The 27,500-nt window shown below is 44.3% G+C and overlaps 3 protein-coding genes across 6 annotated transcripts in view; all 3 read right to left on the bottom strand.

Moving 5' to 3' along the window:
* Nucleotides 1-12,017, bottom strand: part of LOC310822047 (nuclear receptor coactivator 2-like) — a 44,428-nt gene extending 32,411 nt beyond the window's left edge. The window contains exons 1-2 of the mRNA XM_083694336.1: nt 11,934-12,017; nt 5,659-5,730 (exon numbers count right to left, since the gene is read on the bottom strand). The gene's annotated coding sequence lies outside the window, so the exon portion shown is untranslated. The remainder of the gene's footprint in view (nt 1-5,658; nt 5,731-11,933) is intronic.
* A 583-nt stretch (nt 12,018-12,600) lies between these two features.
* On the bottom strand, nt 12,601-17,881 carry lactb2 (lactamase, beta 2). 4 transcript variants are annotated; one of them, XR_014554867.1, is made up of 8 exons: nt 17,638-17,881; nt 16,975-17,138; nt 16,319-16,442; nt 15,984-16,162; nt 15,360-15,508; nt 14,760-14,847; nt 14,122-14,381; nt 12,601-13,901 (listed from the first exon to the last, which is right to left on the bottom strand). XR_014554867.1 is itself a non-coding variant. In XM_083693481.1 (7 exons), exons 1-7 carry the CDS (start codon nt 17,757-17,759, stop codon nt 14,338-14,340), a joined length of 870 nt encoding a protein of 289 aa, XP_083549607.1. In that variant the 5' UTR covers nt 17,760-17,881; the 3' UTR covers nt 12,601-14,337. The 4 variants fall into 4 exon arrangements, 2 of the variants coding, with proteins under 2 accessions (XP_083549607.1, XP_083549608.1); XR_014554868.1 differs by having other exon boundaries at nt 12,601-13,718; nt 14,227-14,381; XM_083693481.1 differs by having other exon boundaries at nt 12,601-14,381.
* Nucleotides 17,882-20,205: 2,324 nt separating this feature from the next.
* LOC310821953 (uncharacterized protein) lies at nt 20,206-23,037 on the bottom strand. The gene is made up of 6 exons (XM_083694242.1): nt 22,909-23,037; nt 21,906-22,232; nt 21,522-21,812; nt 21,350-21,406; nt 21,054-21,170; nt 20,206-20,399 (listed from the first exon to the last, which is right to left on the bottom strand). The coding sequence occupies exons 1-6, from the start codon at nt 22,970-22,972 to the stop codon at nt 20,362-20,364; spliced, it is 894 nt and encodes a 297-aa protein (XP_083550368.1). The 5' UTR covers nt 22,973-23,037; the 3' UTR covers nt 20,206-20,361.
* Nucleotides 23,038-27,500: the final 4,463 nt, after the last annotated feature.

Here is a 27,500-nt window from a genome sequence, read left to right as displayed (position 1 = left end):
ATGACACCACCAGACACTCTGTCGCTAGCATGTCCATTAGCAACCAGGGGCTAAAAGAATGACCGCTTCAAACTAAAAAAAAACACACATTCAATTTTTTTTTTTCAGTGTTCACAGTTCACAGAGATGAACGTTGTGGTTTGGTTCTGATCTCTGATAACAGGACGGCTCTTCCTTACAAAAGGTCACACACACACACAGGCACACACACACACACAACACGGCAGAAAGGGATTCATTTCTTGAAGTGTATTTTTGGTTAAGCGCAGACCTTTCGAGGAATAGCCCTCATGAGATCACTTTCCTGGGGAGGACTGTGTGTTGTGGAAGAAGAGGGGGTGTCAGAAAACTGACAGAACCAGGTCAGGTCAGGGTGGTGTTCCCAGCCAGCTTAAAGGGACACTTCACTATTTTACAATTGGCTCCTTCATCCCCCTCTCCTCTCCTCTCCTCTCCAACCCAACCCTCTCCTCTCCAACCCAACCCTCTCCTCTCCTCTCCTCTCCTCTCCAACCCTCTCCTCTCCTCTCCTCTCCTCTCCAGGGTGTCGCTGCAAATGGCAATAGGTTCTCAGTCAACTTACCTGGTAAAATGAGGTTGAAATAAAATACACAAAGAAATAAACCCCCCCCCCACCTAAAAACAGGGATAGTTCACTATTTTACACCTTAAATATCAGATGGTCCCTTATGCCCATCTAATGAAACTAACAGGAAGGCGATGTTTGTGATGTATAGTTGTTTAGGCGAATGTACTAATTGTGAGTCACTCTGAATAAGAGTGTTTGCTAAATGACTCAAATATTAATGTAAAAAAAATGGATTCTTGCCAGGCCAAGGCCCCGCCCATCCTCCCAGGATATCTAAGCCCTTATAAAGCCTATGTATATATCCATGGTAACAGGGCTGAAGCCCTCCAATCACACACAGACACTAAAGAAGATTTAATTCCTCCCTAGACAAGGTATACAGCAGGGGAGGCTGGTGGAGGTAGAAATTGGAGGACGGGCTCATTGTTATTCATGGAATGGAATCAAACACGTGTGTTTGATACCATTCCTCATTCTGTTCCAATGCGGTACATTTGATACCATACCTTATTCCGTTCCATGCATTACAATGAGCCCGTCCTCCGATTTCTACCTCCACACTAGCCTCCCCTGGTATACAGTACATGGATTAAGACTAGTAACCCTATCTCGCTAACAGCCCCATAACATATGTTTGTGTACAATCTCTTTGTTTGTGTCTCAGCTGTTTTGGTCTATGACATTGTTTTTTCACGGGTTATATGTGTTGACGCTTTACAGTCGCCTATCCCCTCTTAAGAAGAAACTAAAAGACAGACGGACAGAAAGTCCAAATAACAATTAAATGCTACATTATGTGGTTTCTCCATTGACACTCTTTCAGTGGCTATACTTTACCACAGGAATGAGACAAACCAACTTTCTTCAATACAGACGTAAACATGGTCAAACCTATCTTAGACCGCCATTGAAAGGAGAGGAGGAGGGGGGAGGGTGGGTGGGTAAATAAGATCCCAACATCTCCCAGATCAAACAAACATACGGTGGATGGGCTTTAACCTGAGAGCAGCCAGCCAGACTGAAGTAATCAATTACACGAGATGACGAGAGAGAACTGGAGCCTGCCTTTATCAGACAGGACTTCCCTCAGGGTCAAACTCAATCAGGGCTCCGTCCTGACTACCGCTGTTGTCCCTCTGGCCAACAACCCTTCCCTCTCCTCTCCTCTCCTCTCCTCCCCCAGGCCCAGACTCCCCCCCCAACCATACTCCTCTCTGTCCCCCTGTCCCCTGCCTACACTTCTAGGCCTGCTATATCTATAGCCTGCCATTCTAGAACCTGTATATCTAGAACCTACAGTTCTAGAACCTGTTCCATTTTGTCAATGATCAGACTAGATAAGGCTCCTCGGGTCACCTGACTGGTTCCATTAGTGAACACTTCCATTGCAGTGTGATGGTCTCCCAGTATCCACCATGACAAGAGGACTGGTAAAACCACACGGGTCACCTGACAAGCCTCTCCATCTAGGCCGCCGCCCAGTCAGCGTAGAACCCAGATGTTAGCTCCTGAAAGAACCTTTCCGGAACCGTTAACGAGGAAACCCTAACATTCTAGCACCCCAGTTTTTATTGTGTTTTCCTCATTTTTCACCTGGCTCGTGACACCAGTGTGCTGGAATGTTGAGCCGTCCGGCCCGGGCCGACGGTGTCCTGCGAAGTGAGGCGGGCTGCCGTAAAGCGGGGCGGACTGTGGTAAAGTCCCGATGTGTGCTCACACTCGGCCAGCCACTTCACACCCCCTTTATTTCAACAAACCGTTTAGTTTATGTAAATACCGACTAATTACTATTTGAATAACGCCCGCAATCAATCACCGTAAACCACCTAGAAAACTATTTGGGACTCATTTTGAGTCACAGCTTTGGAGTGACCACAAATACAGCAACTGATTTTAAATATGTTTATATATATATATATATATATATATATATATATATATATATATATATATATATACACATACACACACAGTACGCTAATCAGCCGATGCTGAAAGGCAACTCAACTCACAAGTCATTACAGTGTAGGCCTGTGTGTGTGTGTGTGTGTGTGTGTGTGTGTGTGTGTGTGGCTTGTTGACATTGTAAACATCTATTGATCACGGCACCCCTATCAATGCCATTGAACACACCTACCCCGTGGCTAACTCATTTACAAGCACACGGCACTGGTGTCATAAAGTGATGAGGGGGAAGAGGGGGGAGGAGGGTCAACACAACTAATGGCTGCCTGGCAGCTGTGTTGTTAACATTGAACTGGCTTTGTGCCGGGACCATATAGAACAGCTTACAGAATCTATGGCTGGAGTGCATATCATATAGCATGTCATCACAACAACAACAGGCAGTGACAGAGAGCAGCCCAGGCAAACCAATGGTTAGGAGGGGAGGGAGTGAGGGAGGAAGGATGAAAGAGGCGGTGAGGTAGGGAGAAAGAGGTGGTGAGGTAGGGAGGGGGGGGGGGAGTGAGAAGGAAGAGGTAGGGGAGGGAGGTAGGGAGGGAGGGAGAAAGAGGTGGTGAGGATTTGTTTACCATCAGTGCCACCTCTGTATAGCTGACTCCATGCCAGGAAAGTGAGCTAGAGGGAGGCATGTTAAAGTTCCTCAGCCCTCTACTAAACACCTGCACCATGACTAGACCTAGTACTACAACTAGACCTAGTACTACAACTAGACCCACCATGACTAGACCTAGTACTACAACTAGACCTAGTACTACAACTAGACCCACCATGACTAGACCTAGTACTACAACTAGACCTAGTACTACAACTAGACCCACCATGACTAGACCTAGTCCTACAACTAGACCTAGTACTACAACTAGACCCACCATGACTAGACCTAGTACTACAACTAGACCCACCATGACTAGACCTAGTATGATAACTAGACCCACCATGACTAGACCTAGTACTGCAACTAGACCGGCACTACTACGACAACTACCACGACAACTACGACTACTGTAAGTAAGACTCGGGTTCAGAGTCGGGTTTTGATAATGCAATCCAGCGCCACGTTGTTCAGAAATCCTGGGGAGAACCCTGTACTACTAGTTCAGCAGAGGTATCTGCTGCTCATTCATCAACGAACCAACTCTATGAACTTTTGTCTATGTTGAGGTAACATATCAGTTATAATAACGTTAAACTTATAATCTTTTCATCTTGCCCTGACCAGCTAAAATAATCTATCCCCAAAACTCACACACAGTTGTCCTACTCATAGAAATACAAATGAGCAGAGCGGACATGCCCATTCCCATGTGTGTTCTACTCCATTCTATTTCTATGGTCCTACGAGCCCCTCACCCTGGGGTCAGCCAGACGGGTGCTTGTCACTGTGTACCCTGTCACTGTGGTTACAGAGGGACCCGGGTGTCCCTCGGGGGACGTGGCGGTGGCAGCGCTGACACAAACAATACAGCCCACGGAATGCGAGGACAACGTCAAAAAATCCTCCTGCGATAGGAAGTTGTCAACAAACATACTACTGCAACAACAACAACAACAACAGATAAAAACCCACAAGCCACCGACTTCACTCCCAAAACAACACTAATATAAAGTAGCCTAGTAACATTAAACCGAGCTCGAAACATCAACCAGAAAAAACTGGAAAAAAATAAATAAATCCAATGTAGAGAAATAATATCATTGCAATATTTGCCCCCCCCCCCCCCCGTTACGAGACATAATCAGGAAGTTCTATTCCTTAATCACGACGACTACTTACCCCTTTGGGTTAATCGGTCCATAATTCCACAGCATACGACAACCCATAGTGAGTGTACTGTGCAGTAGTTTCACTGCAACAACACAGTTCCCCCCTCTGGTTAGCAGCGCACACACACACACGCACACACACACACTCACTCGGGCTGTAGACACAGAGGGAGACACATGCTGGAGCGAAGGACGTGCGCAAACAGCCAGATTACCTCCAGTGTCATCTGCTCCTAACGACAGCTGACAAACTACAGCACAAATCCCCCTCCGAGTCCCAGCCCCGCCCTCTGCCCATCAGCTCCCAACCCCCTCCCCCCGACCCCGCCCCCTCTCTGTCCACCCCCACCCTCCCTCCCTCCCTCCCTCCCCCGGAAAATCCAGCACAGCACAGCCAGCCCTGAGCAGAGAGAGAGAGAGAGAGAGAGAGAGAGAGAGAGAGAAGAGAGAGAGAGAGAGAGAGCGAGAGAGAGCAGAGAGAGAAGAGAGAGAGAGAGAGAGAGAGAGAGAGAGAGAAAGCAGAGAGTGAGCAGAGAGAGAGCAGAGAGAGAGACACACAGATAGAGAGGCAGGGAGAGGGAGAGCAAAGCAGCAGTGCTCGAAAATTCCAATAGCTTCTGACTGACTGACTAACTGACTAACTGACTCCCGGCCCCTGAAAAGTGGTTTCCTTTCTCAACCAAGATAATGGGTGGCTCTTGTCACATGACACAAAGCAGAAAGAGAGAGAGACACACACACACACAATAACGGGCTGGTAAAAGAGGAGGAGGAGGAGTGAATGAATGAATGAATGAGGCGTGTGGCATTAAACAGCAGAAGCCAGCTGGCCTCTCCCTCTCTCCCACTCCCCTTTAATTCATTCATCCCTTCATCCCTCCCTCCCTCCCTCCTTCCCTCCTTCTCCCCCCCACTTCACTTTCACTTTGCAGGCCATTACATAAGAACGTCAACATTTGCTTTACAGCTGCTACAGGAGCAAAGGGCCTTGGTATGGGAGTTGTGTAGGCATTTGAAATTAACGTAAATCAGTAACGTGGGTGTCGCGCATTCTGATAGTATGGGTGTCCAGACATCTATAAAACACTTGAGGTAAACGCATACTGGACAGTTGAGTCAGCTCTGGTTCCAAAGCATAGGATGGTCCCATCGTAGGGGACAGGGGAGGCTGATGGAGGTAGAAATCGGAGAGACGGGGCTCCTCGTAACGCATGGAACGGAACGAGGTTCCGTGCGTCGTTCCGTTCCATGCGTTACAAGGAGCCCCGTCTCTCTCCGATTTCTACCTCCACCAGCCTCCCCTGGTAGGGGAATGAGTTGGAGTGGTTGGTTCAGCTCACCGTGGCTTCACATGAAAAACATCCTTCACGAATCTCAGTTGCAGGGTTTCTTCGGGCATCATCCGCTCCTGTCTGTGAAGGACAACACATCAAACATTAGGAACCACTTTTAAAACACCTACTTAAGGACTAGGATGCGTTCATGAGGGCCACGTGACACATTCAAGCAACACGATTAAGATACTAAGACCTTCACCCTCGACACACAGTTAACATGAAGTAACACCAAGTTCTACACAGGCCAGGGGAGGCTGGTAGAGGTAGAAATCGGAGGACGGGCACACACTGTAATGCATGGGATGGAATGAGGAATGGTGTGTTTGATACCATTCCTCATTCCCTTTCATGCATAACAATGAGCCCGTCCCTCCGATTTCTACCTCCACCAGCCTCCCCTGACACAGACACACTTGAAAACACTTGTGATTACTTGAACGTCTGGGGATCAGAACGCCATGATCACCTCACTTGAATATGTGAAACCGACATTATATTTACAAAAAGCCAAAACACCACAGTACGAGAAAGAGGAAAAGGAGAAGTGAATTTCTTGGTGAGGGGCCAACTCTAAACATTTGTCAGAGCTTCCCTGCATGACCAGAAGAAGTTTGTCTGCCTGCCTGCCTTCTGTGGTCTACGACAAGAATATGTCTGTCTGGGTCTGTCTGCTGTATTCTACGACGAGAATCTCTCTGTGCCTGCCTGCCTGCCTGCCTGCCTGCCTGCCTGCCTGCCTGCCTGCCGTGCAGTATGACAGGCACTCCTTCAGTCAGACAGCAACAGGCCCAGTCCCGGCCTCAAACCACAGAGCACTTAAAGATGCACCTGCTCCTAGAGAGACCACAGGGAGGCGTGTGTGTGGAAGACAGCTGATCTCAGCCCAGCCCAGCCCTGCCCTGCCCTGCCCTGCCCTACCCTGCCCTGCCCTACCCTGCCCTGCCCTGCCCGGAGGACTGGGGCTGGGGCTGGAGGACTGGGGCTGGGGCTGGAGGACTGGGACTGGGGCTGGAGGACTGGGACTGGGGCTGGAGGACTGGGACTGGGGCTGGAGGACTGGGACTGGGGCTGGAGGACGGACTGGGGCTGGAGGACTGGGACTGGATAACTGGGGCTGGAGGGCTGGATGACTGGGGTTGGAGGGCTGGAGGACTGGGGTTGGAGGGCTGGAGGGCTGGAGGACTGGGGTTGGAGGGCTGGGGCTGGAGGACTGGGGCTGGAGGACTGGGGCTGGAGGACTGGGGATGGAGGACTGGGGCTGGAGGACTGGGGATGGAGGACTGGGGCTGGAGGACTGGGGATGGAGGACTGGGGCTGGAGGACTGGGGATGGAGGACTGGGGCTGGAGGACTGGAGGACTGGGGATGGAGGACTGGGGCTGGAGGACTGGGGCTGAGGCAGATGGACTGAGTAGTTTTTCTCAACACCTTGAGCTGTATGCTTCAGTACAGGACAAAAGTCAAACAGAGAGAGAGAGACGGAGAGAGAGACAGAGCATAGAGACAGAGAGAGAGAGAGACAGAGAGAGAGAAAGACAGAAAAAAGAGAGAAAACAAACACTATTTAACAATAAACCATTATCAGATATCTGAGCAGTCAGAGTAATTCAGATGTGGTTTGAAAACACATGAATGGAATGTGTCCTCAATCAGCGCAGCCTATCACAGGCTCTGCTCTGAGTTCCATGTTCCACCGACTGCAGCTGATCTGGGGTCAGGAGTTCACCATTCCATTCCCTGGCTCCGCCAATCACACGGCAGCTCACAGAGCAACGCTCGTCCAATTGATTTTGCCTAACCATGTGATCTGAAGTCACACACTCATACATTATCAGGATAAAATGGCACCTCGCACTCCCTCTCCCCCACACACACACACACACACACACACACACACAGTGATCTTTGGCCGAGTGCTTACACATCACTACTCAGTTGACACAAACTTCCATTTGTTTTCCTTTTCATATGTCAAGCAGGCTCCAGGCTACGTAGACCTTGCCCCCTTCACAGCAGATCCACCATCCAACTCCTCTCCTAACCAATCCTAACCTGAGAGACCAGGAGGTACAAAGTACAGCTGATCCTAGACCTGATGAATATACAGTTGGTGTTGATTTAAGCCTGCTGAGAGAGACACCTTCACAGTAAACTGGAGCACAAGCAATGGTAGTCTCACTCGCATAAACACACACACACACACACACACACACACACACACACACACAACGCACACAAACACAGACCTAATGATTAATTTGTGTTAATCATAGTGTTACTAAGCAACCAAATGGCGACAGAAACAACTTGAAATGTCGGTGTCATAACTGATGAGATGTGTGCTGGTTTTCAGAAAACAGATCAAAAGCCTATTATTATCTTCATCAATACTGGAACCCTTTCACACCAAGCCCATGCAGCTGTCCTCTCAACCATCTGGGCAAAAATGCACCTGACATTCAAAATGGCTAAGCCTGTTCTCCAGCATTTCTTCCTCCTTCCAACCCTTTTTATGCGTGTGTGTGTATATGTATTTGTGTGTGTGTATACATATATACAATGTATATATGTAATGAATCTGTTACACAAGTTCTGTCAGGAGGAATGGGCCAAAATTCCACCAACTTATTGTGGGAAGCTTGTGGAAGACTACCCAAAACCTATGACCCAAGTTAAACAATTTAAAGGCAATGCTACCAAATACCAAGTGTATGTAAACTTCTGACCCACTGGGAATGTGATGAAAGAAATAAAAGCTGAAATAAATAATTCTCTCTACTATTATTCTGACATTTCACATTCTTAAAATATAGTAGGGATCCTAACTGACCTAAGACAGGGAATGTTTACTAGGACTAAATGTCAGGAGTTGTGAAAAACTGAGTTTAAATGTATTTGGCTAAGGTGTATGTAAACTTCCGACTTCAACTGTATAGATATACGTGTGTGTTTGTATGTGCTTGTGAGTGTACATGTGTGTGCTTGCATTCGTGTGTGTGTGTGTATGTGTTAAGTCCTGCAGCACTTTCACACAGGGTGCAGCAGTGGGGCGGGTGGATAGTTTATCACCCGGGCTCTCTGTCACTGAGCTGCAGAATTATGTCCACAGCTCAAACCAAATTAGCACTTGTTATGCAACCCTGGCCTACACTTGGCCCTCAGGACTCTCTTCTGTTGCTTTGTGTGTGTGTGTGTGTTTATTTTGTGTGTGTGTGTGTGTTTCTGTGTGTGTGTGTGTGTTTCTGTGTGTGTGTGTGTGTGTGTATGTATGTCTTTGTGAGTGTGTGTGTGTTTGTATGTATTTGTGAGTGTGTGTGAGTGTGTGTGTGTGTGTGTTTGTATGTATTTGTGAGTGTGTGTGTGTTTGTATGTATTTGTGAGTGTGTGTGTGTGTGTTTGTATGTATTTGTGAGTGTGTGTGTGTTTGTATGTATTGGTGAGTGTGTGTGTGTGTGTGGCAGCTCTCAGTCATTGGCCTACTCACAGCTGACCAGCAGAAAGCTGCCTGGTGTGACACAGAGAGAACACTTCTTTGACTATGCATGCATCAGTGCACACGTGTTTGATACCATTCCTCATTCCATTCAATGCATTACAACGAGCCCGTCCTCCGATTTCTACCTCTACCAGCCTCCCCTGGCATGCACCATCAATGAGGTTGCACCATCCACAGCCTCCCTCCTGTCTCTTGTAACCATTTCCAATGTAACCATTTCCAGACTATTTGTTCTGTAACAATTACTGTTCCCAGTTGACCTGGATCAAAATGCATATAACAAATACCTTTTAAGTGCTTGAGGTGATTTAGATTCCTCTGGTATAATGTAAACTACAAATAAAGCAAGCATACGTCAAAAGCTTTTATGTATTTGAGGTATGCAGGTGACATTACTGAGAGCTGGAAACAAATAGACTCCTACACCATTGTCTTATGACAAATGATTGGTTGGTTAGTTATCCCGTGTGGGTGTGTGGTTAGTTAGTTATTCTGTGTTGGTGTGTGAGAGTAAATGTGGCTGATTAGGTCATTCAACCTGAGGGCGTGGCAGAAGGAAGGTAGAGTTAATGTGATTGAACCAATGACAATCTTGTGTGGGCGTGTCAGAGTTAGGGAGGTAGCTGTCTGATTAGCTTAGTGGTGGGGGGGGGGGCACACTTAGTCTACTATACACACACTTCCACACTAAACACACACACTTCCATGGAACCCCTGAGTTAAGTGAAACCAACAAGCCTACAATTCTATCAGCAGCTGTCCATCACAGTCTGTACTACATCCAATTAGGGTGCAAGGGTTAGTTTGTCATACTGTACTAAACTCCCTAACAGGAATGCAGCACTTCATACAAACACGAAAAAACAGACTATAGTATGCAATGTTAGGGGACTCCACAGTTTGAGTGTGTGTGTGTGTGTGTGTGTGTCAGAGAGAGAGAGAGAGAGAGAGAGAGAGAGAGAGAGTTCATTTGCACTCAAGAAAGAGTTCCATTAGCCACACGAACACAGCATGATGTTGGAACATTGAAGGGCTCTCTGGATGAATTAATCATTATGATTCAGTAGTACGCTACGCGGGCTTCCATAATCAGGTCGCAGGAAAACAGATGAGTACAGACTACAATTGCTTATTTTTCAAAGGGTAGCTATCCCTGGGACCAAAATCCCTGGAATTTCAATGGTTTGTAGCAAATAATTACAGTGCATTGGTAAGAAAGCACAAGGGTGTACTCTCTGGGTTGGTTTCAATTAAGTGATATGGTGCTTCAAATATTGGCCTTATGCTTAATGAAGCCGTAATACAGTCGATAGAATAGGCCTACAGGAAGTGTTGATGTTGCAGCTATACTGTATACAAGATATAACCACTAGATTGTGAAATTCATTATATAAGCCTGCAGAAATTCAGGCTAGTAAGGATCACTCGTTGGGCATGCTGCCAGACTCACGTTAACATGCAGCAGGCTCTTAATGTTAAGTACAGTCCTGCACTGTTGCAATGGCACCCCCCTCTGAACCACTAACTGTACCTTTGAAGCAGATGTGGGTGGGTATGTGTGTGTGGTGCAATAGCCTACCATTCAAAGTTCACGGTGAAATAAAACTTTGAACAAATATAGCAGTCTTGTGAAGACCTGAAACCCTGAGTGGCGTCTGTCTGGATCAATTTCAGTTTTGATATTTGCATTTTGACGACTATAATGTGAGAGCTCACATTCGGGATGACGTATGCACCTGCTACTCGGTTCTAATTCAGGGCCTATTGCACACACGCAGCCAAAGAAGACGATTGTGTGGCATGTGAGATTGAAATGGCTTCAACAAACTGCAACAATCGCGTTACACATCTTGAACCATTGGTCACTTTGTTTGGAACATTGCAAAATTAAAAAGCAACTATAAAACACCAAAACAGCAGTTGTGCGGGAGAGCTTGGCATCGGCATATTGTAGTTAACTGTCATTTCATGCAACTGAGCAAGACCACGATCACGTTCGCCTAAGCCTCGTGACGTCACCGCCAAAGGTTGATGAACAGTTTGTTGAGGAAGTCAAAATGATATCATTTCCACTCCTAAATGTTGCTGCTACATTATTGCACACTTCCAGATCTCAACAGTGTGTCGAATGGAGAAATGATCGCTGTAAATACTAGATTAACGGTGATTAAAAAAAAAAAAACAACGAGGAAAATTCTCGCCTTGCTGAGGAAATCCTTCTTATGGTCCAAAGCCACAGTGACGTTTGTTCTCTAACCACAATAGTTCTTTTGGTTTCAGAGTCAGTACGCTAAGCTGTCTGCGTGCATGAAGCACCAAACTATCTGCAACGTCTCAACTTACTGTCATTAATATCTGGACAATTTCCTATGAATATGCAAGCCATCTCCTTCAACTTTTTATTCCTCCCAGACGCGAATACAGTGTCTGTGCAGTACAGGCAGAGATATACAAATAACAGCCAATCAAACTGTACAATTGTGAATTACTTTGCTAAACAAATTTAAAAGTACAACTTCATGAAACCGTCAATAAAACGTGTAAATATCGGGAGTCATCCCCGAACCCATCTAAAGAAATACCTCGCTCCTGATAACAAGACCTCGAGAACGCCGCTTCCCAATGATTAAATGCTGACATTACGCTCAATTTAAAGACCCCCATATGTTAAGCCAAACTACCCCCCTCCACACACACACACACACAACATACTTCTTCTTCCTCCTCATAAACCTAATACGCACGGCGTAAGCCTCATAGTTACTCTCTCGGGAAAAACTTACCGTAAGTTGAAGTCCCGTGAACGTAATGTGGCAGGACCTTCGGGTTGGAGAATCGGCAATGTAGCAGCAGTGCCGCCATGTTCCTCTGCGATGACTGGCTGCTGGCTTGTTTATCTTACCAGTTAGTCCTCCCCCACACGCGTAGGACACCAGTGCTCATTACCACAATAGACTTGGCTGCGCTCTGACGGTCGGGGGGGGGGGGGGGGGGGGGGGGCGGTGACACTGCAAGCGCAGCTTTAAAACACTGACCCACAATATCAATGGCCGTTGGAAGTTTGTTCACCGAATAAAAGAGGGATTTCGAGCCTGTATTCTTACCACAGAAAACTGTTCGTTGTTGTGCTTTGTATCACTCCGAAGTGTGTTGGAGATGTCTTTTTTCCCCTTCTTCTCCAGGTGAATGAGTCGAATTTAGAATTTGTACTTTTAATGGACATACATTGGATTGTGCCAGAGTCCCATATTGTAGCCTACTCTGAGCTATTCATGCAGCATTCATATTATATATAGTCTCACACAGCTTGCCAAATCTGGTGATTAGCAATTTGCCTGCTCTAAATGGAGGGGAAAGGTTAACTTCTACACCTACATAATTTAATATAGACACCCTTGTCTGTTGTTCACACAATGTTTTATTCAAGAGCAAAGACCATAGAATGACTAAAGGTGACATTTTAAAGGGGTCCTCTGCTGGTTAAACAACAAAACTACTACTACTGCCATCACAGTCTGATGTTTCTGCACTCCTCCTAATTTGTCACTTTTCAGTTATTCTCAATCTTTAACATACAGTGCCACCTACTGTCCATTTGCATGCATAGCTGTCCATGTTGAGCACTGACTATAGCTGAAGTATTTTCATGAATGTTTTTTGTGTGCCTTTTCTCAATTGTTAGAAACACAACTCCTCGTGTGTTCTCTCCTCCATCCTCCACTTGCATCCTACTGAAAATGCATTGGAGGAGAAGATCTAGGTTCCTCCCCTTCCATATTCTCCTCCAATGCCTTTTGAGGACAAAGCAGAGTGGAGGAGAAATTGAGAAAAGGCTCAAGGCTGAATTTCCTAAAGTATTTTCTTGATTCCTCTCTCTTCTCCTCCTTCTCAAAATACATTGGAGGAGAATATCCCAGGGGCGGGGAACCTCAGACCATCTCCTCCAGTGAACATTGAGAAGAAGTTGAGGAGAAAGGACATCAACGAAAGACCTTTGATGTTTGGCCCATGCCTTTTCCCAGTGCTTATAAAATGACATCTATCATTTCCAGTCAGAAGAGGCATGTACATTTGGCACAAAATAAACACATCCAGTATACTCACAATATAATATTAATTTATGAATCAAACAAATAGGGGTATCAGGATACAAGCTTACATTTTTTCATTTGTCCCTCATACAGTTTGAGTAAGTGAACCAAAGTGCTGCATATAAGACATTGATTTGTCCTCTCTTAAAGAGGAACTGAAGTGAAAAAACAACTTAGCAGTCATTTTTTTTTTTTTTTTTTTGTTACGACTGATTGCCGGTGAATTGTGATGTCCTGACTCACCCTGACAAATGTCAAGGTTGGGCTCAGGGGCTGGTACATCAAACCACACCTCCAAGAAACACATCTCCTTCTCAGTTGCATTTTTAGAAAAGGAGCAGGAGGAAAATCAAGGCGAAATCAACCCGTCTTTAATAAGTTTGATGGTCCGCAGCGCAGACACACACTTGGAGACGGATCTACCAAAATGCCCAAGTATTCAAAGTCAGCTTTGTCACCCATCAGAGAGGTGTCTGCCTGTAGGGGACAAACCAAGGGGACACGTGTGACCAGCAAACCAAATTTATCGAATTTAACCTGAATCGGTTAAATGTAGGTTACGGTTAGGGTCAGTTTTAGATTTTGACCTAGTCGGACTGTCAATGGGATGCTGGTCAGGAAGGTCTCTTTAATCTCTCCCCACATGTATGCCAGGGGAGGCTGGTGGAGGTAGAAGTCGGAGGACGGGCTCATTGTAAAGCGTCTGCTAAATGTCAAAAATGTAAATGTAAAATGTAAATATAAATGGAATGGTATGAGGAATAGTATAAAACACGAGTGTTTGAGGATTGGTATCAGATGTGTGTTTGACACCATTCCTCATTCCATTCCATGTATTCCAGTGAGCCCGTCCTCCGATTTCTACCCCCACCAGCCTCACCTGGCGTACAGTTCAGCTGCACCACATTCAGACACAGAGGTCAGGGCACAGGCATGCTGTACAATCCTTTCACAGATATAAATAATGACAAAGTGATATTCTTACAAAATAAAACTCTTCACTTCATAACATTCGACTGGCATCAGATCAAGACCAATCAGGCTTTTACAGGAAATGTGGATTATTCATATTCTGAGTGTCGGTTTGAAGCGTGGATCACAAGTTACTCTTCCATTTGTGGGTGTGGGAAGAATCACTTGCTGCAAGAACAACAGATCAATATCGTCAGTTTGGTAGCATATTAATGGGACAACACAATGCACATTTTCTTCTTATCGTTTTGACTACAGAACGTAGAACATCGCCGTTTTCACAAATGTAGACATCTATATTGCTCACCTTTTAAGGTGTGTCTACGTCGAATTAGTTTTTAGTGTGTTATGATTGTAACGTTTGTCATGTCAGTGTGTCTGAGTCTGTCATTTGTTTTGTGATGTATGCGTGTGATCGTTTGTGAATTGTCTGAAGTATTGTTTTCCGTGGCTGCTGTCTTGGAACAAGTCTCTCTTGACAAAAGAGATGTTATCTCAATGAGACTGACCTGGATAAATAAAATAAATCAATAAATGATTACATACCAGCAGTGATCTTTCCTTCCTTCTCCAGTTTCTTTAAGTGATGAACCAGGTTCACCTCGGCTGCTCTATGCAGATGTTCAGGCGTTTCCTGTTTGAGAAATAAAAAATCAATGTTACAAACTTGTGTGTGTGAACAAACAAGCAAACACAAACGCTGTTTTATTAGCCATAAAATTAATCAAATCAACTATTGTAATGTGGTAGTTTCTGTACACACGCCCCCCAGAGACAACACACACATGCACTAACCCCCCCCCCCAACAACACATGTGCACACCCACAGGGAGAACTGTGTGAAGTGTGTGTGTGTGTTGTAGTAGTAGAGGACTGTATAGAAGAATGTGTACAATATTACAAAGATGTTCAATTCAGTTGTCAAATCACCGTTGGATTTTGGATGACACACACACACCCACCTTGTAGACGTCTTTGATCAGCTCCAAAGACCAATGTCTTCTCACACACCCACACCCACACCCACACCCACACCCACACCCACACACACACCCACCTTGTAGACGTCTTTGATCAGCTCCAAAGACCAATGTCTTCTCACACACCCACACCCACACCCACACCCACACCCACACCCACACCCACCTTGTAGACGACTTTGACCAGTTCCATAGATGAGAATGTCTCACTCCCCGCTGCCTGGAGGACCCCGAGGATCTGCTGTTCTCGCAGGCTCCTGTGGCTGATGTACTCCCTGATCTTGGAGCCCGCATTCTGGACCACCGGACCATGACCTGCAGAACACCATCCACACAAACCCCCTGGTTACTGCCATGACTGGCTGAACTACGCAGTTACGTTGTCATGCTGATGTGTTGGGGTGGTATGTTTCCTGTCTATATGTATATAATGGGCAGTGAACTAGCTTTCTCTCAATCTATCTATCTATCTATCTATCTATCTATCTATCTATCTATCTATCTATCAATCCATCCAAAGCTTCTAAACAACCAACTCATGCAGCTGTGTTGTGTCTGTCTGTATCAAATTCTACACAGTCGAAATGTGAACTTGTGATTTGAATGAATGCCTATAGTATTATTAATTCAAATCAATGTCAGTGTTGTTTTCATAGTAATGGGCCTTGAGGAGGGTTTCCAGTCAGTTACAGATACTGTAGAAGGGGAGGCTAGGAATCATTTCAAACACATGCATTACAATGAGCCCGTCCTCCGATTTCTACCTCCACCTGTGCTCTAGATAGCTAACCTGGGTATATGAGGTCAGCACTAGAATCCAGCAGGATTTGTAAAGATCTCATGTAGTCATAGAGGTCCTCAAACACAGCCGTTCCCTCTCCTAGGATACAGTCTCCAGAGAAGATGGCCTTCTCCTCCTCCAACATCAGGGCCATGTGGTCGTCTGTGTGGCCCGGGGTGAACAGGACCCTACGTGGACGGATACACATGCACGCACGCACGCACACACACACACACACACAAGATTCTGACTGAACACTGGCTCGGACCAATAGACCACTTCTCGACCAACAGTAGATTAGTTATACAGGTATACTTTGTTTTAAATCAGTACAACTCACTCACTTCAGTGTTGCCCCCTCCGTCTCTATGACATCACCATCTCTCAGGTATGTGTATGTCTTTTCTTGTCCGATTCTTTCGTCGACTGGTGGGCAGCGGGGAAGTTTGCTGATCTGTAATTCAGAACCTGCAGTAGAAAACAGATGCAGATGTGAAGCTGTCAAACTGAAGGCCTAGCTGAATCCTTCATAACCCCCTCGGCCTTCCCCTATATGGACTTGTGAAGAAAAAACTGGACAACTACCCATTTTGCTTCAATTATAAAAGGTCTTTGCTTACACCTATCCAATTCTCTCAGATCTACATAAGTGCCCACGGGGGTAGGGACCAAGCGTTGATATGGGATTCAAAGAATTACCAAATCTCCAAGGTCTATCCTTGATTCCTTGTGTCCTCTGTCCTCGCCTCCTTCTCGAAACTCATTGGAGGAGAACGTCTTGGGTTCCTCGCCTCAGGACCTTCTCCTCCAATGTGTTTTGAGAAGGAGGTGAGTAGAAAGGATGCGAGGAATGAAGGAAAGACATCATCGTCTTAGGAAAGATAGCCCGACTCCGTCCAGGTGAAGCAGGGTAGTGCCAGAATGACGATACCGAACGTAAGACAACGGGGGAAAAGACGTTTGAGATTCAACCCAGGCGTCAATCGATCCTCCCGCTCACCTCCCGTGATGTCCCTGCAGATGTCCGGGACTCCGCCTGTGTGGTCGTGATGCCAGTGTGTGATGACGACCTCCTGGAGAGCGGCGTTGAACTGGGACAAGGCTTCTTTCAGATTCCTGATGTACTCAGGGACGGCAGGCTCTCCTGTGTCGATCAACACTCGCCTGAAAACACACCAGCAGTCCGGACGCTTCAACACCAAAACATTCCAGTTGTGAGATCTTTCTGAGGTTGTTGTCATAACATTGCACCCAGGTCTGGTAAGGGCTACGGTTGTAATAAATCTAATCTATCATAAACATCATCACTTTCTTGATTGTTCCCATATTCTAAATACAATACCAAATGTAGCATTGGACCAGTAGCCCCCCCCATCTGTGACTATTATGATGTGCATACTTGCATGTCGGTGTTGTGTAGGCATACACAATAACTCATATCTGGCTACATTAGACCTATCTAATGTGGTCCTCTGTGGCTCAGTTGGTAGATCATGGCGCTAACAACGCTTAGGTTGTGGGTTTGATTCCTGCTGGGACCATATATACTGAAATGTATGCACTCACTGCAATGTAAGTCGCTTTGGATAAAAGCGTCAGCTAAATGGCATATATTAGATTATTATTATCATCATAGAAGGATTGCCATCCAAACAGAACGGACCTTTTTCCCGTTCCAACAAGATAAGTGTTGGTTCCTTGTAGTGTCATTGGACCAGGGTTACATCCAAGGATTCGAACCACTCTGGAAGACAACTGCTCGATACGAGGAATTATGGCACTCATGGCTCGACACGATTCTCCACTCTCAATTCGATAGAAATAGAGCTTTAGGTTTATATTCGTTGCGACTCAAACAGCATGTGTGGTTCGTGAACTAGGACAATGTGTTGGAACCATGAATGAGCTTTGAACTTGTCAATAAAGATGAACTCAGGATGGAGAATAATGACTTCCCGTGTGACCTATCGTCGGGCTTTCAAAATAAAAGTTTTTATTAGCCTTTCAAAATAAAGGTATTTTTGGTGCTTAATCCCTGAGGTGACACAATGTGTCTCTAAACGATAGCCGACATAACATCACTACTTATCAATGCATTAAACATGACATATGAAACACTGATAGTGGTAAGAGTTAAGAGATGTATGTTTATTAGATCGTGACAAAATAGGCATTTGCACAAGATTTGGGCAACTGTAACAACTGAGGTATTCTTACTACCTTTGTATCTTAATGGAACATTGAATTAATTCAACCAGTATGTGTTATCTGTGTCGTACTTCTATGGAGATTGGCTGTACTGTTCCAAATAGAACAAGAAACTAGAGGTGGGAGGTAGAGTACAGCAGAGATGCTGGACACATTTCTTTTTTCTTTTAAAATGTTATTATTCAGGTAATTGCTACTGTCTGTTATGTGTAGGACTTTTCCATTTGCTCCATACAGTTGTCATGGTGACAATGGACAATGCATCTGTCACAGAATGTGTGATTATGTCACAAACCAACATGATGACATCACATGCAAAATGAAGACAAAGTAAAGACAGATTCACCAGAACCTTCAGTATTGACTCCACCTTCAGAGAAGACTGGATTTAATTTGCATAAACATGGTCAAAATCCCGATAACAGAAGATGGGGGTACTCACTCTGGTGAGTATTGAGAACTTTTATGATACCAAGAAATTGTGTTAAATAGATTTTTTCTGGGTGGAAAAACATTTCATTAAGTTTTTTGTGACCTGAAAGATTGGACTCTGACATTCATGTGAAGTAAGTGATTTTCAATGTCTAATTCTGTCCTGTCAGATGTGGAACCCGTTCAGGACGGGTCGAACATTGGGTTGGACATTGCGGCCTATGAGCTTTTCTGCGATTGGCTCCAGCATTCGCGTGACCTCCGGCCTAAGTGGCAGAATATCCACTATCATGGACCAGACTGCCAATGCACGGGCCAGCGTCACCTGGGTGGCCGTCTCCCAGCGTTAAATTACCAGGCGCACTATACCCAGATGGAAAGTCCCCATGTGGGCCATGACCAGGTGGAGGGCCACCAGGTGATCCGTCAACAGGTGGAAATTCAGTGGATGCAGGGACCTGATATACCCTACCCACCCTCTAGACTCATGTGGTTCCAGGATGGGTCCTTCTGGATCGCGGACCCCGAGGAGTTTATCGACCCAGAGCGGGGCCTCATAGTGATCCCAGAGCGGCGGGTACACCAGGGCGAGCTGCCCTACCTCTACCCACAGATGCTGTGGTACCAGCAGGGATGCCTGTACCCGGTCGACCCAATGGTCGTTGTGAATCCTCCCAGGGAAATGGAACCCATGGCAGAGGAATCACAGGAGTCAGAGGAGTCAGAGGACTCTGATAATGATAATGATAATAATAATGATAATGATAATGATGATGATAATGATGATGATGATGATGATGATGATGATGATGATGCAGAGGGCGGTGCTGAAGACGTCATCGAGGCCCCCCTCGTCTGCAGGCCATTGGAGAGGGCCTGTAAAAGAAGCAGGGACTTCATTTATATTAGCGAGAGCGAGAGCGAGAGTGAGAGCGAGGATGGCGGTGCTTCTAAGCGCCAGAGATGGTCAGATGACACTGACTCGGAGGAGGAGTGGTCCCCCAGCTCAAGGCCTGGCACCTCAGGAGTGTCGAGGAAGAGGAGCAGGGACGACGATGATGATGGCGACAACAAACGCACTAAGAGGCAGCGTCCTCTGTGAGAAACACTGTTGTTACTCTGAGCGGTGTTCCATTCAAGTGTCTGTTTCTTACAAACTTGTCCAAAAAGGATTTATCCAACAAGAAATTGTCCAAAAAGCATCAGCGGGATTACAATTATAAATGATCAAGTCTTTCACACAAATAAAGGTTTTATTAAACCCAAATTCTATATGATTCTTGTGTCCTTCATACTACCATCATTTTAGTGTGGGTATTAATATACATAGATAGAATCTCTCACCAAACAAAAGAGAGTCAAAGAAACACTGTGTGACTGTGTCACACTGAATACGAAACAACTGGCAGAGTGTGGTGGTAGTGCTGGTGGTGGTGGTCAATCGGTGGAACATATTCAGAATGGAAGAAAACAAACAGTGCGCAATGTACACACTAAGGTGACCAGAAACATGTCACAGCTAATGAGGAAGGAGTTTTTATAGGATTTTCAAATCAAATTTTATTTTAAGGCAGCATTTGTTACAGTCCATTGAATGTTCTGCAAATCTCTTAAAGTGTAAAGGAAAGGAAAAGACTATAATATGCATATTTTCCATGTATTTTTAAGCACAGCTCATTGCAACACAACTAGGTAATTATCAATTTTGTAGAACAGGGAAGGAAGTGATGATGAACAAGAGGTGACATCACTCCACCACCTGAAGCTCTGTGCCTGAAGAAACCTCTGTGTGGAGAAAAGAATAAAGGAAATATGTCACAGGACTATTATACCCTAATCACAGTACAGAGCCGAGCCCAACTGAGTCTACCTGACCCTGGTCAGTGTGTAAAACCCCTTAGTGACCAAGTCATCAAACTCAAAGTCTGTGGTGCATAACGACCACTCTGACATGTAGAGACCCTGCTGTGCTGCTCAGAGGGTCAAATGGATCGCTAAACTCTGGTCCAGCATCAGTTTAATTTGTTCCCGTGTTCAGTCAGGATTGAGGCCCAGAGAACTGATGAGCTGATCCTAGATCTGTACGGTAGGTGGGAGAGATGTCTCCATAGAGCAGCATGGGTTTATCTATGGCTAGTGATTCAAATCCACTCCCTAGCCCCTTCCACTGACTCCTACACCTTCAGTGACTGAGTAGAGTAGGTGAAAGCACCACAAAGCCCATATCCACAAAGTGACTCAGAGTAAGAGTGCTGATCTAGGGTCAGGTCCCCCACCTTTCCATGTAATCTTATTCAATCTGATCTGAAAGGCTAAACTGATCCTAGATCAGCGTTCCTACTTTAAGATGCTTTGTGAATACGAGCCCTGGTGAACACTGAAGACATAGGAGCTAGGTGAAGGGACCGAAATAGAACTGGCCCAATACATGACACTCACCTGGTTTGGGGCGGTTCCTCCTTGTTGTGTAAACAGCTACAATGACAACCAGAAAGGTCATTGTCGCAAAGAACACTATGCGACTGATGGACAACCACTCAGCAACAGCACAAGGACCTGGTCAATGAGACAAACAGTGATTAAACACTATCTACTCTCATAGTGAAATGGTTAACATCCTTCAGATTGATCTCAATGTTGTACCATCAAACAGCCACTAGAGTGCACTGAAGATCAGTATGTTTCTGTCAAACACTTAAAGCATTAGCTGAGAAAAACTTCCAACAAACTCTTACCTGGAGTACCTGCACCTGGAGGAGTAGTATATGGCATTACAGTTGAAAAACTGTAATCTGAAAAACATATTCAAAATGTACATTTCTTTCAGAAACGGTATACTTGTCCTGTACAGTGTATGTGTTGAGGTGACAGATGTATCTACTTATCAGTGAACAGGGAGATATTTACCTTTCCAATCTAAGAGTGAGATTTTTTTTTTAACTTGATAGTTAAGGGAGGTCATCACTACTCCAAAATTGGTCACCTGACACCTCCACTTCCAGTTGTTGTCCACCGTCGCAGTCAGAGTGATGTCACAGGGAGACGCCTCTGTGACCTGATGTCTGGAGTCTCCCTGCAGCTCAGCACCTGCCTCATCCACCCAGCTCACACTGATACCAATAAGGCATCCAGCAAAGTTTGACAAAAAGCACCTTAATGTCTCGGTTTGATCAGCCACTGGTGTGGATATACTCCTTACTGTGAAAGAGATTTAGCATTAACAATCAATGCAATGAATAGCTAGGTGTATTCTTTTAACTGAGATCACTAGGTTGAAATAGAGAGACTCACTGTTTAGAACAAACAGATCAACCTCTGCTCCTGAACGTCTTGGGTCATCCTTAAGGAGTTGTTGACAGACGTAGCGTCCAGCATCCTCAGCTCTGACATCATCAACATGCAGAGAGCAGTCAGAGCCCACACTCAGTCTCTCTACTCCGTCTGAATTGTCACCTCTGATCTTCCCCCTGGTGACCTCTACAATACCACTACTGACTAGATTTCTGTAATAGGTCCATTTAGTTGAGGAGCAGTCTCCTTGACGAACCACGTTGTTGCACAGTACACTGACATCATCACCCACTCTAGAGAACTGAACAGTGTACTGTCCTTTGACCCCTGGGAAAAGTCAAAGTAAATGAAAGTAAAGTGGTAAATATATTTATAAATGTTTTGTTACACGTCACACTGACATCATCACCCATTCTGTGGTACAGAGAGGGAGAAACCCTACTGACACCTGGATAAACAGAATAGGTGTCTTAGACAACAACTTATTTGGGCACAATCTGTCAACAACAACATTATATGCTCATATGTTCAAGATCACTAACAACACAGGTACTAGTGTAGAATGAAGTTGTCTCTCTTTAACACCCAAACATGTCAGTCAGTATTTGAGAATGAGTTGAAAGTATGCTCCAAGCCCCAGTTCTAAATAACATACAGTTCCAGACAAGAGAAGAGCAGTGGTGCTCGGTATCTCCATCAGAAGACCCCCCCCACCTTACACTGAGCTCTGCATCCACTGACATATACAGCAATGAAGACAAGCCAGACAATACAATACAATACAATACAATACAATACAATACAATACAATACAATACAGTACAATACAATACAATACAGTACAATACAGTACAACACACCATTATGTACATGAGTGTGCAAGGTGCAGTAAGATGTAAAGGAGCGACAGTTCACAGGTTGTCATGATGAAACCTAAACACAGCGTTGGTTGTCTCCTGCTTCATGACTAGCTGCTCTCTTATCCTGTCATAGTCAGTCTCACCTGTGTTGACAAAGTTGAGCATCACCAGCAGTCCTACGAGAGAAGTCTGAAGGACCCCAGCCATTGTCCTGTCACTCTGTCACTCTGGCCTCTGTTCTGGAGCAGTTTCCTCCTTCTCTAAGTGTGTTGTCTCGTGTGTACCAGAGTGTTTTGTCAGGACTAATATGCCCCTCTGTTGGGTACTAGTCTTATTGAAATGCCACTTCCTTGATGTGCTCATCTCATCTGCTCTGTGGTTATGCCACAATGACATGAGAGGGTGATAACAGTAGAAGCACACCAAGCCCCTCTATTAGACCTCTACATGTTGACGGATTTAGAATCGAACGTGATGAAATTATTATTTTTTATGAACTGGGAAATCACAGTATCAGCTACTGCTCAGTTGTGAATTATGTATGTATATACAGTATATAAGACCAGCTGGTGATTTGGTTTGTAATTGATGTGAGTGTTTCTATTTTCTACAAGTGCTGACAAAACTGGTATCTTCACTACCCAGAAGTGGTCAATTATCACAATTAGTAGTTTAAATCAACTCTGCACTTTACAATGTACATTTAATTATGTTTGTTGTATTTTGTGTGTGTTGTTGTGTTGTATTGAAAGCCATGGAAGCTGAATATGTATTTCATTTTTTTACACTGAAAAATGTACAATAAAGCATTTGAACTTGAACTTGAACTTGGTTAATCATGGAGTGTGTGTGTGTGTGTGTGTGTGTGTTTGTGTGTGTGTGTGTGTGTGTGTGTGTGTGTGTGTGTGTGTGTGTTTGTGTGTGTGTGTGTGTGTGTGTGTGAGAAAACAAATGTTGCACAATATGCCGAATGAGGAAGGAGTTTCATTTCATTTCAATGCAGCATTTGGATTTTCTACAAATCTTTAAAAGGTGTATTGGAAAGGAAAAAACACTCACAATAATACACATTTTCCACAAGTTTTTAAACACATTTTTTTTTTTACATTTTACATTTATGGCATTTAGCAGACGCCTTTATCCAAAGCGACTTACAACAAATACATTTGTTTAAGTAAGTGAATCATCTATCCATCAGTCATCATTAGATAAAGTAATCAATGCTCAGATCAGGGGCCATAGGCAGTCACAATGCTAGAAGAAGATTTTTTTTATTTTTTAAATATTATTAACAGGAGAGAAACTTCTACAGGGGGGTAGTGGGGGTGAAGAGGTCATTAGGAGGGACCGTTAAGATGTAGCCTGAAGAGATGGGTCTTCAATCTACGGCTACAGCTCATTGCAACACTATTAGGTAATTATCTGTTTTGAAACATGTCCTCTTACCACATAATTCTTTCTACATAATACTTGAACAGGCAAAGAAGTGATGGTGAAATGATTCAGGTGATGATGAGTCAGGCTTTTTTCCAGACGCTTTTAAAACAGCTGTTGTGAAACCATTGCTGAAGAAATCAAATTTAGATAGTGAGACTCTAACTAATTATAGTTAGTAATAATATCCAATCTCTCTTTTATTAGCAAGATACTCGAAAAGGTGGTTTGTAATCAACCTCCTTCCTACACGAAAACAAGATTCTGGGAAAGTTTCAGTCAGGTTTCAGGTCTAATCATAACACAGAGACTGCTCTCACTAAAATTGTCAGTGATCTCAGACTAAACACTGATGCTAATAAGGTGTCCTTGTTCTCTTGGATTTAAGTGCAGCATTTGACACGATTGATCACAAGATCCTCATCAATCGTCTTCAAAACGGGGTTGGTCTCTCTGATTGCATCCTAAGCTGGTTCCGTACATATATTACAGGGAGAAAATTCTATGTCAGTCTTGGAGATCATGTATCGGATGAGTATGATATACGTTTTGGTGTTGCACAAGGAAGTGGCCTTGGTCCCTTACTATTCTCACTGTACTGCTACCGCTTGGCGACATTATCAGAGCACACAATGTAAACTTCCATCGCTATGCGAATGATACTCAATTATACATGTCTGTTGAACCAAATGATACTAATGCTATTTGCCCCCTCACTAGCTGTCTATCAGCTGTCAATAAATGGATGAACAATAACTTTTTAAAGCTAAATGAATCTAAATAAATCTCTTAAATCTCTTCAATTTAGCTTTCAATTACCATTTTATCTATGCTGCTGTCTCTGTTGACTTTATTGTATTGATCAACTATCTATGCAACTAGTTGAGTGATGCTACTTTTATTGTATTGATTAATTATGTTCTAGTTGTTTTTGTTTTTAATCTGCTCATCACTGTATTGTACAGCACTTTGCTGATGTTTTGGTTGTTCTCCTTTTTTAATATGTTCCTTTTTCTTTCTTTTGCTCAATATTGTACAGCATTTTATTTTTTTAAAGGGACAGATGTCATCTCACATGAAACAGTTCACATGTCATTGTTCTTTTTTAAATATGTTTTTAGGAACCTCGCGATTACGTGGTAAGTGCATTAGTGTGCTACACCACTAAGCGCCCCCATTGTACAGCACTTTAAGCTGCAATCTTATGTATGAAAAGTATAAATAAAAGCTTATTATTACTATTATTATTATTATTATTATTATTATTATAAGAGGTGCAACACCTGAAGTTCTGTGCTTGAGGAAACCTCTGTGAAGAAAAGAATAAAGGAAATATGTCACAGGATGATTATACCCTAATCACACTATCGTTCTGAACCAAGCTGACCTGAGTCGACCTGAGCTGTACTGGGCTGGCCTGGTTACACGTCCACCATAGCTGCTGTAACAGTGCTGGAAAGGACTATGTTAAAAGTAAATATCCCAGCCAGCACAGTATGGTTCAGGTCGGCCCTGGAGTGTGTAAAGCCAATCTCTCTGACATGTAGCCACTGTAGAGATCCTGCTGTGCTGTGAATACATCATTACTTTTGATTGTGAAGACCCGCTTTCTAATCTTGTAGATAAAGATAAGAATATGAAATCATACCAAGTGAACCTGGAGGAGTGATATTTGGGATCACAGATGGCCAAATTAGAAAATAGGTAAATAATGGACCTTGTATCAAAGTACAGTTATACAGTTGGTGTCTAAATAAAGGGACAGACACATAAGATAAGGTATTATTAACAGTATTATACCCTCTCAGGGTAATGCTAATCTTAACGGTTGTCTATCAGCATACAGTCCTTGAGAAACATTCCAACACAACAATGCAACAGCTTTCTTTCAACTAGAAGATGCTATTCTGTCTAAAACACCTATTCTATCACATTCCAGAGGGCAGAATGTTGAACCTTGTACTGTAAAACATTTGATGTCATCAGAACTTCAAACACCATAAATATTGCAGTTCTGTTAATATATGTCTCATCCATATGGCAATGTCTTCACTGTACCATTGTGTGGCTCCACGTCAGTTGGGATGTCAGGAATCAAAGTTATCTGAACAATACTCCCTGAATACTCCCTCATTAAAAAATATTTTTTTATTAACAACTCCGCAACATCATGGAAACCTGGACAATGAGGCAAACTGTTATTAAACACAATCTATTTCCTACCTGAGAATGTGGAGGTGAAGTCAGCGAAGTTCTTCACTTCTCCGTCATCGGTCACCTGACACCTGACACCTCCACTTTCTGTTGTTGTCCTCCCTCTGGAGCGCCACAGTCAGAGTGATGTAACAGCGAGACGCCCGTGTGACACCCTGGTATCTGGAGTCTCCCTGCAGCTCAGCACCTCCCTCATCCACCCAGCTCACACTGACTCTACTAAAGCACCCTCCACATACAAACACTGGTGTGGTTCTGTCACTGGTGTGGTTCTGACACTGGTGTGGACGAGGAGACTGTGAAAGAGATAGATTTAGCATTAACAATCAATGCAATGAATAGATAGGTGTATTATTTTAACTGAGATCACTGGGTTGAAATAGAAAGACTCACTGGTTAGAACAGACAGATCAACCACTGCTCCTGAATGTCTTGGATCATCCTCAAGGAGTTGTCGACAAGTGTAGGTTCCAACATCCTCTATAATATAGATATGGCATTTAGCTGACGCTTTTATCCAAAGAGACTTACATTGCAATGAGTGCATACATTTTTCAGTGTATATATCTGTCCAATCATGTCATTTCTTGACAATATTTCTGTCTATTTCGGGGACCCGTTTTTGGCCTGTGGACACTCATTTTACAACTAGTGGCTGAAAATATAAAGAATCCTGTAGCATCTCTTTAATATCTATTTAATATATGTAAAATCAATTCTAACAGGCAATTATAGTGTAAATGAATGACAAAACTGTACATCTTGTAAAATGTATTTCCTGATAAAGCGTTGTCTGTTGTCTGGTGAGGGCCATGTTACCCCCTGCTGTCTGGCCTTTGTGCCCACTGTGGTCCTTCCTGCTGTGGCTGGGGACTCACCATCTGTACCCTGCTCTCCAAGGTGGAGGAGGGGGGACCCAAACCAAGCTCCTCCCCCCCACACACACACTCACCCCCCCCCCCCCCCCAAAAAATAAAATAAAATAAAAATAAAAATAAAAAATAAACATGACGGTTGTGACTTGTGACATGTCTCTGTTGCACCAACAGAAGGGAAGTAGTCTGAGAGGCCCACCAACTTCTGAGAG

The sequence above is a fragment of the Argentina silus genome (genome assembly GCF_951799395.1).
Source record: "Argentina silus genome assembly, chromosome: 22".
Classification (NCBI taxonomy): Eukaryota; Metazoa; Chordata; class Actinopteri; order Argentiniformes; family Argentinidae; genus Argentina; species Argentina silus.
Note: the sequence above shows the minus strand (reverse complement) of the source record. Positions and strands in the feature narration are given on the sequence as shown.